The 17,122-nt window shown below is 31.9% G+C and overlaps 1 protein-coding gene across 1 annotated transcript; it reads right to left on the bottom strand.

Annotated features, from left to right (window-relative positions):
• Positions 1-1,670: 1,670 nt before the first annotated feature.
• On the bottom strand, positions 1,671-16,756 carry LOC129921243 (protein brunelleschi). Its single transcript, XM_056002974.1, has 8 exons — positions 16,164-16,756; positions 8,128-9,671; positions 7,830-8,073; positions 6,699-7,776; positions 6,449-6,630; positions 2,395-2,592; positions 2,121-2,322; positions 1,671-2,052 (listed from the first exon to the last, which is right to left on the bottom strand). Exons 1-8 carry the CDS (start codon positions 16,354-16,356, stop codon positions 1,788-1,790), a joined length of 3,906 nt encoding a protein of 1,301 aa, XP_055858949.1. The 5' UTR covers positions 16,357-16,756; the 3' UTR covers positions 1,671-1,787.
• Between the last annotated feature and the right edge of the window lie 366 nt (positions 16,757-17,122).

Here is a 17,122-nt window from a genome sequence, read left to right as displayed (position 1 = left end):
GGCCGGGTTCCCTAATAATTTGCTTTAGTTACTCTACTATATAGGTGGATTTATTTTTATGCTTTATTTCAGGTTAAGTGATGGATTTTTTTTATTTTAGAATTTGAATTTTCAACTGATTTTCAGGCAAATCACATAAACACGCTTTATATTTTATTGGAAAATGTAAATGCACTAGATTTTACATTGAACGAATTTTTTTTTTATAAATTACAGATTGTGGCGGTTTCCCTTTTTCGAATAATTAGTATTTATTTTTTTGTATTTGGTTTTTGGTAGAAACATTTTAGCTAATGTTTTTGGAGTTATCATGTCTATGCCAAAATCTTTGTATTCCTTATTAAAAATTGTAGCTTACATAAGTGTTTCTTCTTCTTCACAAAACTGATTAACGCATCTTAAACGCAATAGCCCTCTAAGGAAACTTGGCAGCACTTTTAAGGCAACATCGGCCTTAAAGATTTTCACTTAGAAAATTCGGCGATTAAAATTAGTTAAGTGTTTGGAATTGTTTTAGCTGATACCACCTTTGTAGACATTTACCAATCCAAATCTGAAAATATCATTTCTGAAAGTTGAAAACTTAAATTCTAGAGAAAGGTACGAAATTGTGATTATGATCTACAAGCTGTCATTGACTTTGACAAACCAGTTCTGCATAAAACACACGTAGTTCAAATAAAAAAAGAAGAACCAATATTAGGTCGTAGTCCAGGTACAAATTCCCGAAAGCTTTCTACTGGAAGATTGCTTCAAATATGTCATTTAGTTCTCACCCGATTGTGTTATCCCAAACGCAGCCTACCTTAATTTTTTTTCCTGGCTTTTTATTTAAAAACCCCAAACGAGTCCATTAATATTGCCACTAGTTATGGATCGTAAAATAACAACAACAGATAAAAGCAGCAAAGAACCAAGTCCCATTTTTAGCTCTGCCTATTTATTAGTTCGTTTTAAATAAAAAAACACATTATTTTATAACTTTCCCTTATTGCATTTTATTATAATATGTTTATTTTAATATTTGTTTTTATTATTTCCAATAACATGTTCCTTCTATAATATATCTTTTTTGTTTGCCTTAATTATACATTTCTATTTAACAGACAAATAAATGTCTCATAATAAGATTATATAAACGCCATTATTTCCAAATACGCACAATTCAAAATCAACTTTATTTCTATTAATTTATTTATTATTATTATTTTAAGCATTTCAATGAATATCATTTTTTGTTTTAGGTATCTATATAGGTATATTAATTTTTTTGTCTGTATAGTTATTTTGTTATTTAGTTATTTTCGCAATATAAAAATATATATTTAGCTAATTGCGTTATCATTTCTGTTATTTTGAATTAAAAAAAAAAAATAAAATGAGTAAGAATAAAAAAAAAAAGATAAAATAGGTTTTTAACCATGGAGTATTTTTTTTATTATTAACAAAAATTCATAAAAATAGCAACAATATTATAATATAGTTTATTTTATTTTTTTTTCTATTTGATAATAAGGTAAAGAAATAATCTTATTTATTTATAGTTTTTATTAAAAAGAGTATGTACTTATAAGCTCAGGATATTGGGATTTGATTTATTTATTTTGTTTTTGAAAAGAATTAACTTTTCCCATTAAATATTATAACATCTTAAACTAAAATAATAAAAATCATTGTTTTATGATTTATTTACAAAATTTGAGTAAACTATTGGGATAATTATTTAAAAAACAAAAAATAGTAATAAAAATTAAAGAACAAAGTATATAGATTATAATCATCACAAATTATTGCTCAAGAACTGTCACCTCAATTGGCGGAATGAATTTCCATGCATGTTGCTGACTTTCATGGTAACTGGCGAAATTTTGGTATGCTGATTGCTCGGGCCGACCATCTCCCACAGCCATCGATGCTGGCGGTAAAATTGGTCTATCTTGAGTTGGCAGCGATCGACATTGGATGTTTGTTTTATAAATACCAGGAGTAAAAAAGATGACTGTGCACTCATGATGTGCTTTTTCATTTTTTTCTAATAATGGAATTGATGTTCTATAAAACAAAAAGAATAAATATTACAGATGTTTTCTTTATAAAAGATAAAAAAAAAATATACTTACTGATGTGGTCCAGACATTACAACATCCAAGTTGTAATTATCAATTCCATTTTTATAGTCTTGATAAAATTGTATTGTCAAAGCTAAATGTTTTAATGGTGTAACTGATTGATTACACACTGTTATACTTAAAGTTAAACTATGGCCAGCTGTACAAACAACTTCAGATTGCGGCTCCACTGGAGTATTTTGAATTGCAACAGCTTGAAATTAATAAAAAAAAAAAAAAAAACAGATAAGTTAATTGTAATTATTTTTTTTTTTTTAAAACTTACTCCATTCTAGTGGTGCAACTGTTGTTAAATCAATCATGGCAGGAGTAAGTGTGATTCCTTTTAAAGATGCTATTCCCTGAATTTCTGTTCCAGTCAAAAGCCAACTTATATTAACTCGTTCGGCTATATGATCCGAGCACAATTTACTAATTTTATCACTATATGAAGGTTGTGGATTCATATGCATATTCATATGAACTGAAAGGAAAATAGAAACAAAATTGAATGTTTTCACAACTAAATTATAAATGCAATTTATATAAATTTATAAATAGGTACATAATTGAATTTTACTTTCTAGATGATCCTTAGAGACAAGAAACATCTTCAGCTTTTTAGATTTAATATTAGGGGCATTGATTCAGTGCAAGTAAAGCTATTTTTTTCTACATTTAAAGTTTTTGTACAGTTCTGTTTTTACCTAAGTTGAGGAAATAAGTGAAATTTCTTAGAATACAGCCATAAAAAATGAATTTTTTCGATTGGTTTCATTCGGGAATTAGTTCTAGAAGTTTTTGCATGCTAAGGAAGCAAGATTCTGCTAGAAAGCCGAAAATTAACATAAAATATTTTTTAATCAAAAAGAGACAATTGGCAATTTTGTAGAGAATGATTCGGGATATTCCAAAACAGCTTTGCGTGAGAGAGATACGATTTTACTTCCGAAATTTTTATAAAAACACGTTACAATGTTTAGGAAAGAAAAAGAGACTGATATTTAGTTAAACTAGGGCTGTGGCTAATTAAGATATTGGTGCAAGAAGAGTTACCTTTGAGAGGAGCACTAAGGGGTTAGACTTAATAATATATCGTGGACAGAAAAACCAAATTTCAGGTCTGCAAAGTCAATCTTTTCCAAAGTAGATATAATAAGGAGAGGTTTAACTAACTTAAATTACAGAAAATTTACCTTTTCTTACAATTCATCGTTTTATCTAAAAAGAATTTAAAAAACTCGGTCGTCTGTGTAAGTATCGGTTTTATCACCAACCCAATAAGAAATTTGAATTATCTAGTCCAATAAGTTTGCCTCTATTTTAAACGTTGAAAAGTGGAAATATGGTATAGGTAATAAGTTTCATCCGAGAATGTTAAGATAAATATTGTACGGGTCTAGCTTCAGAATAGGTAAAATAAAATGCACGACTGGGTCGCACGTACTTGCTCTTGTAGTTCACAGTATCTTTATCTTAAATATCTATTGGAAATTTAAGATTTTGTAGAAAAAAAAATCAAAAAAAAAAAAAAAATCAAAAGTTAAATTAAATTAAAAAAAAATTTTTTTTCAAAAACGTTTTTAAAAATATTTTTTTTAAACATTTTATGCTTAATGATCTCTGTAAATTTTAAATAAAATAACTAATGCTTTAATGAAATATATGAACTTAAAAAATATGTCAATTTTTGAAAAACGGCAACGCCATATTTCCGTTCTCCGCATTTTTTGAGAAAAACTAAAAACGCAGTTTTGTTGGAATCTATTCCGCACACCAAATTTGATCGAAATCGTTAGAGCCGTTTTCGAGAAATTTGCAATACCTCGAAAACGTTATATGGGAGGTATGCGTTAAAATGGAGATATTAAAAAAATAAAAAAAACGGGTCTAGGGAATTACGTAAAAATCATCTGTACCAAGTTTCAAGCAAATCCATCCATCCGTTTAGGCCCTAGCTCGATGTACAGATGGACGCACAGACGCACACACGCACAGACCGACGGACGGCATGACGAAAACCACTTTTTTGATCTACTCCATCATCGTAATGTTGGTTTTGATTAAAACCTCGATTTTTTTTTTCTACACGAAACCAATACTTGCCCTATAGAGCAAGTAAAAAAGGTTAAAGCAATAGATAACTGGGATCTCTTGAAGAGAAACAAAATTGAATAAAAAAACCGACCAACTTATCCATCAAGTTTACAAATTATGCAGTTAAACTCAAAGAACGACTGTGGGCATAGAGAATCAATTTCCTTTAAACATCGGATAAAACATACATTGAGTGCTGATCTGCAACTTAGGACTCTCTAATATACCCTCATTAATGGTGTAAATGGTGCTTCGGCAATGGAAAAGGGGATAACATAATATATCAAATCGTTGGTTGTACTATAACTTATAAAAAGTAGGCTAACCTTAGACTCAAATGCTTTTAAAATGTATTCTTTCTAATATAATTCTGGTGGAGATATTACGGAGATGATGGTATAGATATTTTTTAATTATTTTATTAAATAATGTCTGGGATAGAACAAGGTATTATTTTAGGTTCAACTGTGTATATTTTTTTTACAAAATGCTCCAAATTATGTCAATGAATATAAAAAAAATATGGCGACTTGCGATTATCGATTGAAATATCTTTGGATGAATCTCGACGCGAAATTAAAATGGAAATGGAAGGTTTTGAGAAGGCGATGAATAAGCAAAGCTCTTTCTTACTTGAGCAACTAAAGTATCCCTTTCCCTCTTATCATCCCAGTTATACTATATGGTGCAGAGGCATAGATTTTTACGAAGGCAGATGAAAACCCTCTGGATTGTTTAGAGAGAAAATTTCTTAGGGCGATTTTTGGCCCCGTATGCATTCATGATGATTGGAGGAAAAGATACAACAACCAACTGTACGGATTCTACAAAAACACTAACCTAGACAAACGAGTAAAGGGGAGGCAACTGAGATGGCTGGGTCGTGTGGCTTGCATGGACAACAATGCTCCGAACCGGAAAGTTTTTGATTCTAACCAAAAGGGACGGAACAGTAGAGGTAGATCTCGTCGAAGGTGGCGCATGCAGATAAAAGGAGACTAGTTTAGGATAGAGCAGGCTATAGAGCTTGTTGGTTGAGGCCAAATCCTTAAGGTGCCTATCACCCTTAATAAGTATGATTTTATGCAGTGAATTTTTTGAAAATCACGGAATCATTAAGAAGTTTCAACAGAAAGCTACCTACAACACTTAACTTGGACACTGATAAATTGCTAGATAAGTTTAATGTGAAATTAGTTATGATTGGGAGGTGGAGGGGGTTAAAGTGCTGTCGGTCCAACTAGTTTTTATTTTTTTTTTTATATATGTAGCTATGCTTTCCGCAGGACTTTGTGAAAGCAGATTTGTTGGTTGGAAGAGCCCCACATTTATATGTCCTACATTTATATGTCCCACATTTATATACAGTCAAACTTCTTTATAACGAACTTCTTTATAACGTAATTTTCTCTATAGCGAATTTCATTTCGTTCCCCTTCCCCTTAAAAAACATTCCATACGAATTAGTTTCTTTATAACGAAGTTCCCTATAACGAAATTCTCTTTATAAAGAACTAATTTTTTTTGACCCAAGAGCAAATTCGTTTCTTTATAACGAAATGTCAATTTTCAAATTTGAAAAAAAGCTCACTAGATTTGTATACCGAGTTTTAAAAGGGAACTCCCCGTTTTGGCAAGAATTTTCTTAAAGTTATTGTATGTATGTATGTTTGGATGCATGAAAAAGGGTACATGTGTTTTAGAAATTGTACGCATATAGACAGGTGAATCGTTCGTTTGAGTTTACATTTTAAGTTAGCCAATCACAAGGCTATTTCACTATGAGAGAATATTGATAAAATTAAAAGTGGAGAAAAGAAAAGTATGTGGCTGAAAAATTTGATGTGTCGTTTAGTACACTATCAACAATGTTAAAGAATTAACTAAAAATTTTAAAGTTATGATTCATGTGCATGTTCAATTTCAAAGTTGATATGTTTTAACTAAAAAATATAAATGAATAAATTTCCTTAAGATGAGTTCTTTTTTGTACTATATTATTTTAAAAGAACACATGCAGTATTAAAAAATAAATTTTCTATATAACGAATTTTTTATAAAACTTCTTTATAACGAAGCAATTTTTTGTTCCCTTGAAGGTTCGTTATAAAGAAGTTTGACTGTATATCTACTCACGGACAAAATAAAAACTGACGACGGCAATAATTAAACATATCTCCGGATGTTCCATGCATTTTAGATTAGCATTTGGACTGAAATGATAAAATTCATATACTACGTACCTGGTTCTTTTGATTGCTCTTCATTTTTACATAGACTCTCCAATGAACACCTATCCACTGGTATTGGTACCCTACAGCTTTCCTTAGCCTCTATTAGAATATTTTTATTATTTGTATAGTTGAGCGACATTTCTTGAGCAGTTAAATTCGATACATCTAGTACAAGATAAAATTGCGAAGGTCTTAAAGAAAAACAAAAAAAGAAAATTATTTCATGAAACATTAAAAATAGAAACATCATGCAACTTACATTTCAGCTGGCAATACATCCCAACTAGTTATTTGAGCACTTGGCAATAATTCGACATTAAATGATATTGCACATTGCCGGCAATAGCCTTCGCGCATTGCATCACCACCCGAATATTTCATACGAAACTGAGCCTCGACATGATGACCCACATTAATATTGGACGGTTGTGGAAGGCTTAGTGTGGCTAACGATGAATGACCACCGGAATGAGAGGAACGAAAACTCGATGTTTGCATATCGTTGCGCCGACCCGCAGCACCAGCACCAGCATTCGAAGAAGAATAATGTTGTGGCGTTGGCGAACTCACTCGACTCGGCAAACTCGCATGACCCGATGATGAGACATTTGAATAACCGAGTGATTGTGGACCATCATGATGATGTCCACCACCACCATAGTTTGTTGCTCCAGAATGTACCGAAGCAGCACGTCCACTAATTGTGGGACATATAAAATCTGCATCACCAAATATACGAACAGGAAAATCAATTGTACTCTTTGGTGGAATAGGCAATCGAGATTGCAACTCCTCCTCGTCAATATGAAATATTCTCGATTGAGCTGCTTGATCAACATTCGAACTGATAACCATTTCCAAGTGCTCCACCGGCAGAGGACTATCATTGATAATTGTTATTGTACAAATTGATGTCTCTCCATTGTACAGAGTTAGACTAGCAGATGTTATAACCGTTTCTGAATTGGCCAGAGTACAAAATGTAGCCGTTTGTGGAAGTGATGTCTTAACACTAATTCGCGGCAATGCTGGGATAACATCAATAAGATAGTTTTGAGGAAAGTTACGATTGCGCATATGTTTCAGGCGGCAATTCGATTTAACACCCAAAGTGTGGGTACTGTAGCCTTGAATTTCTAACTGACCCACTTCGATTGGAGTTCCATGGAGTGTTATGGGTGTGGGAACTGATGGCTGAAGCTTCACTGTCTGCGGTAGAGATTCAAAGACTATACCATTGGTCAGTAGTCGCATATCACAAATTTGTAGTTCGAAGGGTAGCGGATTGCGTACTTTGATTGTGATCTCAGAAAGGTCATTTTGGACCCAGAAAAATGCTATAAAATAAAATTTTAGTTTCGATTTCGAATTTAAGTAAAATAAAGCTTACAAATTTTATTTTTATCCTTCTTTTTTTCCCTTCGATCGATTGAACTAAAATGAATTGGCGTAAATAAAAATGGACCACTATCGACTTTGATCACTTTGATTTGCTGGGGTCGCAAGTGCGAGGGTAGGTCTTTGAGTGTCAACTCCAAACAGTAGGGAATATCTGTCAAATTTGCAGGAGGTATTACAGTACCATTTTCTAGCACCAGTGGCACCGGTGAACCTTCACATTGAGCACTTAGTTTCTGGAAAAGAAAATTAATAAAATTCCTTCATAAAATCTAATCTCACACTCTTACCTGTAAATCCTGAGCCATTTTACTTTGTTCCGCTGACGACATATTATCCCACTGCGTTTGCAATAGAAATGTCATGTGACGTGTAGCCAAAGCCGAATGACCCAATCGACCTGCAGCTTTTATCAAAGATTGCAACTGTTCAATTTGCAATGCTGGCCACCCAGAATTATTTTCAATTACTTCCAAAGGATCCAATGACAACAAGTACCCAGGAAAACTCTCCAACATTAGCCGATAATTTTGTGCCCATTCGGGATTCTGATGGCCACAAGCGACATGCTTCCAAGCTGCCATTCGTTGAAAGAAGGCAGCTTTTCGTCGATATCCAATCTGTTGATACAAATCAGTTATGACTTCGAACCGTTTGACACGATCCTGATCGCTCATATTCAAATTGATTGCAAGAATATTTTGCAAAAACATTGTCACATCTAAATTCTTATTCTGTTCGATGCAAATGCGAGCTGCCTTTAAGGCGGCTTCAGTTTCCACTACAGCTGCATGTCTGTATTTACTGTAATTTATGATAGCTCGACGATAATGTTCAGTTATGTCGTTGGGTTTGAGGATGGAGGCAGGAAGATCACCTCGTCCTGCAATTGATGCAGACGATGAGAGTGATGATGAATTTGAGGATGATGAAGTCAATAGTGATGACACTGACGAAGTCGATGACGAATTGGAGGCAATGTGTGGGGGTTCATTTGAATTTTGATGCTCGAGAATGACTTTCTTGGTAAGATCACTGGCACGCCATTTTTCTGGAGTTGATTTTAATGGCGAAGCATTGCCTTCTTGGAGGCTAGCATTTCGATGCAAGGCTTCGATTTCTCTTAGTTGGGGGAATAGAAGAATGGAAGAGGCAGCACAGAGGCCCTCTTCTGAAGCACCAACCCACAATGAATCGTTTATGGCACGTAGAGTTTCAATAGCATTGTGATAGAGATTTAATGCGTCGGCTATTAGGCCTGCTTGTAGTGATAGATCGGCTAGGTTCTTAGTAACACGGCCCATACATCGCTTTCGCCCATTTCGTGAATCTAAATCGATACCAACAAAATCACGTTTCTCAAAAGGGGCATGAAGAAGTTGTATCTTTTCAACTTTTTCACGAGATCTATCTGATCGTTTAGCTTCGAGAACCCAAAAGAGTGAATTGGCAAAGTCCATGATGTGGGTTTCCAAGTCAACGCATGGATCATTTTCACGATATAGGAATGCAAGGCTTTTGAAATTTGTTGGCGTTGTAAATTCGTCTTGAAGTTTAATTGAAGAAGGTTGTACCTCGTTTTCATCTTGATTGGATGTTGTTGGTGCTGCAGGTCCGAAAAGAATCGCACGGGAATCATAAAGGGTTGTCATGTATGTGGCTTTTAGGGATTCATGCTGACGACAGAGTTCATCCAATTCGGATTGTTTTTCGAATTTGCCAATTGTGATGAGTCCCAGCAGACGTCTGTGGGTTTGAAAATCACCCCAGTCATTGTTTTCAACAGGATGGTCATGTATGTAACGCAGCCAAATATCACGACTTACTCCGGAATCTGTGGTTGAAATAGAAAGTTTTGTTTTTGAAAAAAAAAAAAATCAAGTGCTTGAAAACAATAGATACAAATACAATTTTTCATGTTGCTGAATTTTTAAAGTTTTTGTTGAAGTATCTTAAATTTTGTTTGTCTCATTTACTTACACTTATCTTGTAGATACGGATTGACTAAAAAAAATTTGGAAACATATCCGTCTGGAAATTTTCCGGTCATGAATTCCATAGAAAACCTCTTTTGGAGCTTATTCCCTTTTGCACGTTATTTTTTATCAACATTTATGAATTCTTTAACTTTTTTTAAGGGAATGAGACAAAAAATATTTAAGATATTTCGACAAAAACTTTAAAAATTCAGCAACATGAAGCAAAAAATTGTATTTAATTAACTTGGGCCTAATAATATGGCAAGGTATTGTATAAGGGCAATGATTCTGAGAGTGTGTAGTTTACTTACATAAAAAAATTAAATCGATATATTAAAAAAAAGTTCAAATACAGGTTTTAAAGACTTTCCATATAACCATACAAATCAGAAATCATTAACGTTTAATGAGTAAAATTTCAGACTTTTTGAAATGGGTAAATAAAGGAATGGGCCAATTTTACGACATTAGGTTTTTTAGTAAAAAAAACAGCTGTTTCGACAAAATTGGTAACAAACACTAGTTATTGTTATTCATTCAAAACCTTCATTAATAGTTGTTAAAAGTTTGAATATAACTGTATCTTTAGCCTAGCGAAACCTGCAATTTTAATTTAAAAAAATATCTTTCCGAACGAAATGAAACACATTTATTTAAAGTGAAAAAATTAAATATAAAAAAACCACTATCATGCTCTTTTATTTTATATTATCCTTCCCGCACAATAAGTTTTAAACTGAAACCTCTTCTTTTTTTTTTGGGACCAAGTTTGCAGAACAAGGCGTTACTTTCGTTTTGTTTTGTATGTTCGACAAAGCATCCGCCGATATTGTATTAAATAACCGAATTGAAAACCTGAAATCCTGAAAATGGAGAGACATGCTTCAAACGCTTTGTAAACGCTCTATATAATCAACCGCAAATCTAGGTACCCAACATATTTCATTCATTTAGCCGGACTAAACATCATTTCGAAGTGTGTAAATAAGACAAGTATTTTTTTAAAAAGTAATTTAATTAAATTCCATATTAACTTTTCAAATGATAACAAAATAATTTTAAATTTGTTTTGCAAATTGATAAATTCACCCAAATTTTACAAAAAATATTTTTTATTTATAAAATATTTAACAAATGTAAGTTTATTTGGTGAATAAAAGATCTGCTATGGAAGATGGCATCACCATTGAAACGTCGTTGATTCATTAGAACATTACTGCGATCAAAACAGCCGATTTGAAAAATTGGAATTTCTCAAAAATATGTAAACAAAGTCAAATGTTCCAGATTATCAGTAGCTTACTTGAAAGGAAACATTTAGATATTTTCAAACAAGCCCTTCATAAAATTTTAATAAGAAATAGATTTCTGAGTTTTAAAAACGCTATAACATGGTATTGTAAGTATTGTGGTTGATTTTTAATTATTTTTTATTTTAATTCAATTTTAACAATATGTATTTCCCTTCCCATCTAAACGGGATGCATTTTTGCCTTGGGATATTACATAGATGGAAGTTTTGTGTTTATTTTTTTTTTTAATCGGCAATTCAAAATTTTCGTGATCAATATCAAATAAGATGAGGATACTTATTCATGTCTTATTAATTTTTTGGAATGATTTCATATCGTTCAAACTTCAATAATCCACACAAAAATGTTTTTGTAAAAAAAATACCTTTCAAATTATTATTCGCTGAGATTATACTTGTAGACTTGTAGTTCTTCATATTTATTTTTAATTTTTAAGTTTGTATGTTTCCTCAAGAAGTGTTAAAATTCTTTATTCCGGAGTAATTTTAGTACTGTGAAGGAAAACGACAAGACTTTTTTGGAATTTTATTGCTTTGGAGCTAAACCTGTTTTTTCTGCTATTTTTTTAATGCTTTAAAAACTCGGCTGGGTTTCATTTTATAGCATTAAACTAATTGAATGCACGTAAATTTTATTTTTCTTCTTATAATATCAACAGTTGGAAAATACTATCCCCTACTTTCTTGCGTTTAAATAGAGAGGAAAACGTCAAGTTTCTTCAAAGCGTACGAAATATTTTGCGATTTTCCATTTTATCAAAAGCACAAACAAAAATCTATAAGTGCGTTTTACTTGGTTCAACGCAGACCACCTGTTCTTAAGTTCTGAATTTTTATAGGCTTCAGATGCCATAAAAATTTGGGTGAAGTTTAGGTTTTTTTTTTTTGGCTCAAACCAATCAGAGCCGGCAAATTGAGGACTTTGCATCAAAAGAAGGCAAGTCCAAATTTAACTTTTTGTGCGAGATTAAAAAAAAAACTCTTTGCAAAATGATTAGTTTACGATTGTTTAAAAATGTCATGATATTAAATATTCATTTCAATAAAAAAACAAAACCGACTTTAATGGCTCAAAACTGGGTTTTATGTTTTTTTCTCATAGTTTCTATAGGCAGAACTAAACGAAATTGAAATGGGACAACACTGCAGGCACCAGCTTTCCAAAACAAAATTATCAAAATTGGTTCAAAAATACAGAAGAATTAAATACCTCCTCCTTTTTGAAAGTCGGTAAAAAATGTTAAAATATGCTCTCATTTTAAAACATTCGTCAAATAAATAATTTTGCAGAGTTTTTTTTTATTTCTAACAAAAAGTTTAATTTGAACCTGCCCCGTCTTAATGCAAGTTCCTCAATTCATTGAGAACTTAAATTCAGGTACCTGTCGCATCTTATTTGTAAATGAAGCGTTTGGCTGAAGAAGGGGGTAAGTGACATTTTTTCGATTTTCGTTTTTTTTTTTAATGAGGACGCCTTGCGAAAACTTAAATTTCCGTCTAATCCACGTCACGCTACGATTCTTATTTCTTATTTAGCGCTTTAATTTTTGGTATAAAAGGGTTACTAACAACTAAAAATCGTATAATATGAGTGGAAGAATGGGTTAACAGCACTTTTTAGGTGAAATAAAAAAACTTTTTCGTCCGAGAAAAAAAAAAGATAAAGCAGCTTTCTGTTGAGACAATAAAAAATTTAAAGGAACAAATGATGTTCATACCATGGGAACACCACTGTTTTTATGAAAAAGCTTTATCGGAACCATGCGAACAGAATGAATTTTGTTAATTAACTCTCTTTTATTCTTAAAAATACTAATAAGCTTTTTGTGCGAGAAACAGTTAACTGATGTTTTTTTGTAAAATTTTGTTTTTTTTTTTAAATATACCAAGCTACTGTATTGAAATAAAAGTAACATTATTAAAAAGCTATTATTTTTCTTTATTCAATTTTATTTAGATTGGAATACGAAAAAAGATTTCAATAAAAAACTTTAAGTCCTTATATTTCGAAATTTTGCAAATGTCACTTACCCCCTTCTTCATCCAAACGCTTCTTTATATAAGATTAAAACTTGAGACTAATAAAACAACTACTAGCTGTCTTATCGTAATATTAAACTCTGATGAATCCACTTATTTGTCTGGAACTTCTTTATCAGATATCAATATTCTCTTCTATTGGATTGTAATAATGGTGGAAAATGATTATATTTTTTCTAGGAAGTGTAAGCCAAGAACTTGGCGCAAAAAAATGTTTTGCCGGTAATTTTAAAATAAAATCCTAAAATTGAAAATTATAAACTCGGTTATTCTAGAGAAAACAAAAAAAAAATAGTTAGTCAGCTATTACATGAAGCCTCAAGAGGCGCGCCTCTTTTCAAACGTAATGGGTGCAAAAGAGAAAAAAGATGAAACAAAAAATTATCCGACCACAGAGTCGTGGGTCGGAATTCTGAGACTCTTTTTTGAAGTTTCTTTTTCCACTTTTCCTTTTTTCAACATTCTCTTTCATTTCTTTTTGCTTCTTGGTGCAATACAACAACAAATTTTAAATCAAAAGAGAAATGTCAAATTTGAGTCCTGGACTCAAGAGGCATCGTGTAATAGTACGCGCCTCACAGAATGATTATCAAAAGAAAATTAGAAAAAAGAGTCAAGCCTCTTGAGGCTTCATGTAATAGCTGACTTATGACCCAAATAAAACTACTTTGCAATATTAATTGTATAGTTAAAGCTTAGTAATGATAAGGTAGATTATCCAAATGTCTTGTTTTCATACCAAAGGAAACGAATTTTTTCAAAGGAAGTAAAATTCATCCAAAACTGCCTGTCTCAAAAATTAGTTAGAACAAATTAAGGTAGAGATGCCGCGAACATTCGGCCACTATTCGGTATTCGGCTTATTTTTCTGGTATTCGGTATTCGGCCGAATAGTTTAACTATTCGGCCGAATACCGAATACCAAATGGAGAAGAAAAAAGACATAAATTATTATACCAAAATGTGTGTTTTATTAAAAAATTGTAATTTTAGTACTTATAATCTACTAAGGCAGTTGTGGTGAATGAAAACTATTTGTTCCGCATTTGTTGGTAGTAAACGATTACGTTTATCTTCGTAGACTATTCCTCCTTCGGAAAATTGTCTTTTACTGTAAACACTTGTCCCAGGAGACGAAAGGTAGACTTTAGCAAATGTTGTCAAAATTGGAAATTTTGTAGTATGTGTTGACCACCACTTGTATGGGTCCATGGTATAAAAAGAGAAGGTATGATCATTAGAAAAAACTCTGTATCGAGAACTGTCAAAACTTAAAAATGGCTACTTAAGTTTTTGACATCTGCCCATTGAAATTGTTATTGTAAACAAATTTGTCTTGGAAATTGTTGTTGCTGACTTTGCCAAATTAAAAATCAAAAACTTATTACTCTATTTTGTAAAATGGCGGCTCTAAGGCCGTGTGTGAATTGCGTTAAATAGTTAACACCGTGTTAAATTTTATTGAGGTGAATAAAAAATGTTTACGTTTTAAAAATTTAATGGGCTCTGGGACCTGGTTAAATTAGGTTAAATTAGGTTAAATTTTTTTTGCAGATGGTTTTGTTTTGATTTTTTTTTTAGTAAAAAGGAGTTTCATGGCAAAAAAGAGGCAGAGAAAAATACTAAACAATAAGCCATATAGCTAAAATTTGTTTGTTCACCTCAATAGTGTCAAAAATTTTACACGGTGTTAACTATTTAACGCAATTCACACACGGCCTAATGATCATACCTTGTCTTCTTCTACCTTTGCAGTAGTAGGTAGTGTGTTCAGACAGTTATCTTAGGCCGTGTGCGAATTGCGTTAAAATGTTGGTTAAAATTTCTACCACGATTAAAATTTGACGTTTGGGTAAAAAAGGGATCAAATTTATTTTTTTGCTGTGCGAATTGGGTTAAAATGTATTAAATGGGACTTTTTTCTTGGTACTACTTTGAATAAAATTCCCTCAAGATAAAACAAAATTACCCTCAAAAATGGTTTTTCTTATGTTCAATTAACTATTTTTTTTAACAAAACCCAGTTGAAAATATATCAAGTTAAATATTCTAGTATGAAAATGTAAGAAATTCTCAATTTCACATACTTTTTTTTTATTTTATCGATAAATCCCATTTCATTATGATCAAAAAGAAATTTATTAATTCAGTCTTCTAACACTAATTCGTAGTTCACCAGCTGCCAACAAAATAGAAATATAAAAAATAAAAAACAAACAAACAATTAGTAGATTTTCAATTTTTCAAGATGAATATTAATTTGTGGAAGTACTTTGTATTAATACTTTTAACATTTCTTAAAATATCAACGCATTATAACAAAAATAATTTCAAATCTATCTTGATCTTTCTATCTTGAGAAACGTCAAATTTTAACCACTAGTGTCAAATTTTACCCTGCTCCGCAGCTGGGTAAATTTTAACCTATTTTATTCACCATGCTAGTGTCAAATTTTAACCAAACGTCATATTTTAACCAACATTTTAACGCAATTCGCACACGGCCTAAAAGTAGTTTAGTTATTCATCGTTACAATACGATGTTTTTGGGAATTTTTTAAGCCACATATTTTCTTATACAAAGTATGCTTACAGTTTTTGATATTACCAACGTTTTTTTCTGAGAGTCCTTGGCCGAATATTCGGCCGAGGAGCGAGGCCGAATATTCGGTATTCGGCCAAACCAATGTTCGCGGCATCTCTAAATTAATGTAAAGAAAACTGAAAATCTAATTACTAATAAATAAAGCAAAAGTTTGTAATTAGAATGGGAAAACTGAGAAAACCACAAATCTGAAAGAAGAGTCATAAAATAAAATTTGAAATTGGATAAATAGGTCGGTTCTATTAGCACATTCACTAAAAATTTCTTTTTAATTCCAAAGAAACAAACAACACATATTTGTTTGCTTATTTGTTTTTCATTAATTAAAAAACAGAAAAAAACTTATCAGCAAAGTAATTAACAAAAAAAAAAAACTTAAAATACACCCACCTGTTATCTTTACATTATTAACTTTTCTAACACGATCGAATATCCGCTGCAGGGATCGTGGCTTAGCATCGCCAATACCACGCAAAAGCACCAGCAAACAGCCGTGATGATAGCCACACTGTTCGTAGTCCGGACGAGACATTACAGGCTCCCCGGATCCATGCGATAACATATAACTGACCGTAGATTTCATTGACAGTTGTCCACTTGTCCAAATATCATTTATTTTCTCATCCAGACAGAGAAAGATCCTCAAATGAATTTCATACTCATTCTCATTTATAATTTTTATTTGTATGAAAGAATTTTTATGTAGGTACGTGCAAAAATTTTTGTTTAATGATTTTTTTTTCTTCTGTACTTCGCAATTAGAATCTCATTTCAAGATCTAATTGTGTGTATTTGTTATTTGATTAGTTGATTGATTGGGGATTTGTTTTGTATAAAATGTGTTAGAACATCTTTCTTTTTAATTGATTGAATTGTTTTAGGATTAAAGTTTTCACCAAGATTTTTACAGATTAGGAAACAAAACACGAAGTAGAAATTTTTTTTGGTTTTGGTTTTTTTTTTGCTCCACGAATTTTTTGTGACACTACAAAACTGTCATGAATGACAGTTCTGTTATGTTGTTGTTGTTTTTGCATTTTAGTTCTAAAATAGTGATAGGCACTTTGATATCTATGTATTCTGTAGTAGATTTTTTTTCTATGTGCTTTTAAGATTGCCCTGTTTCTTTCGAAAAGATTTTAAACGCTTGACCCTAAGGCCGTGTGTGAATTGGGTCAACAAATATTTAACTTCTGTTAAATTTTTGACACTAGCCCTGTTCCATTGGAGGTGGTAGTCTACTAATAGTAGATGTTTTGGTTAATCTAGTACTATGATCTACTCATGTTCTTCTTCCCGAGTAGATAGGTACGATTTGTATTGAATTCGTTGAAATTGCGTTCCATTTA

Source organism: Episyrphus balteatus, chromosome 1 (assembly GCF_945859705.1).
Source record: "Episyrphus balteatus chromosome 1, idEpiBalt1.1, whole genome shotgun sequence".
In the NCBI taxonomy this organism is placed as follows: Eukaryota; Metazoa; Arthropoda; class Insecta; order Diptera; family Syrphidae; genus Episyrphus; species Episyrphus balteatus.
Note: the sequence above shows the minus strand (reverse complement) of the source record. Positions and strands in the feature narration are given on the sequence as shown.

Excerpts from the sequence above, each read along its gene's own strand:
- LOC129921243 (XM_056002974.1), bottom strand. The coding sequence starts at position 16,356 with ATGAAATCTACGGTCAGTTATATGTTATCGCATGGATCCGGGGAGCCT. Across the intron at positions 8,074-8,127 it reads AAATGGCTCAGGATTTACAG|AAACTAAGTGCTCAATGTGA; the intron begins GTAAGAGTGTGA and ends TTTCTTTTCCAG. Across the intron at positions 7,777-7,829 it reads GAAGGATAAAAATAAAATTT|CATTTTTCTGGGTCCAAAAT; the intron begins GTAAGCTTTATT and ends TTTATTTTATAG.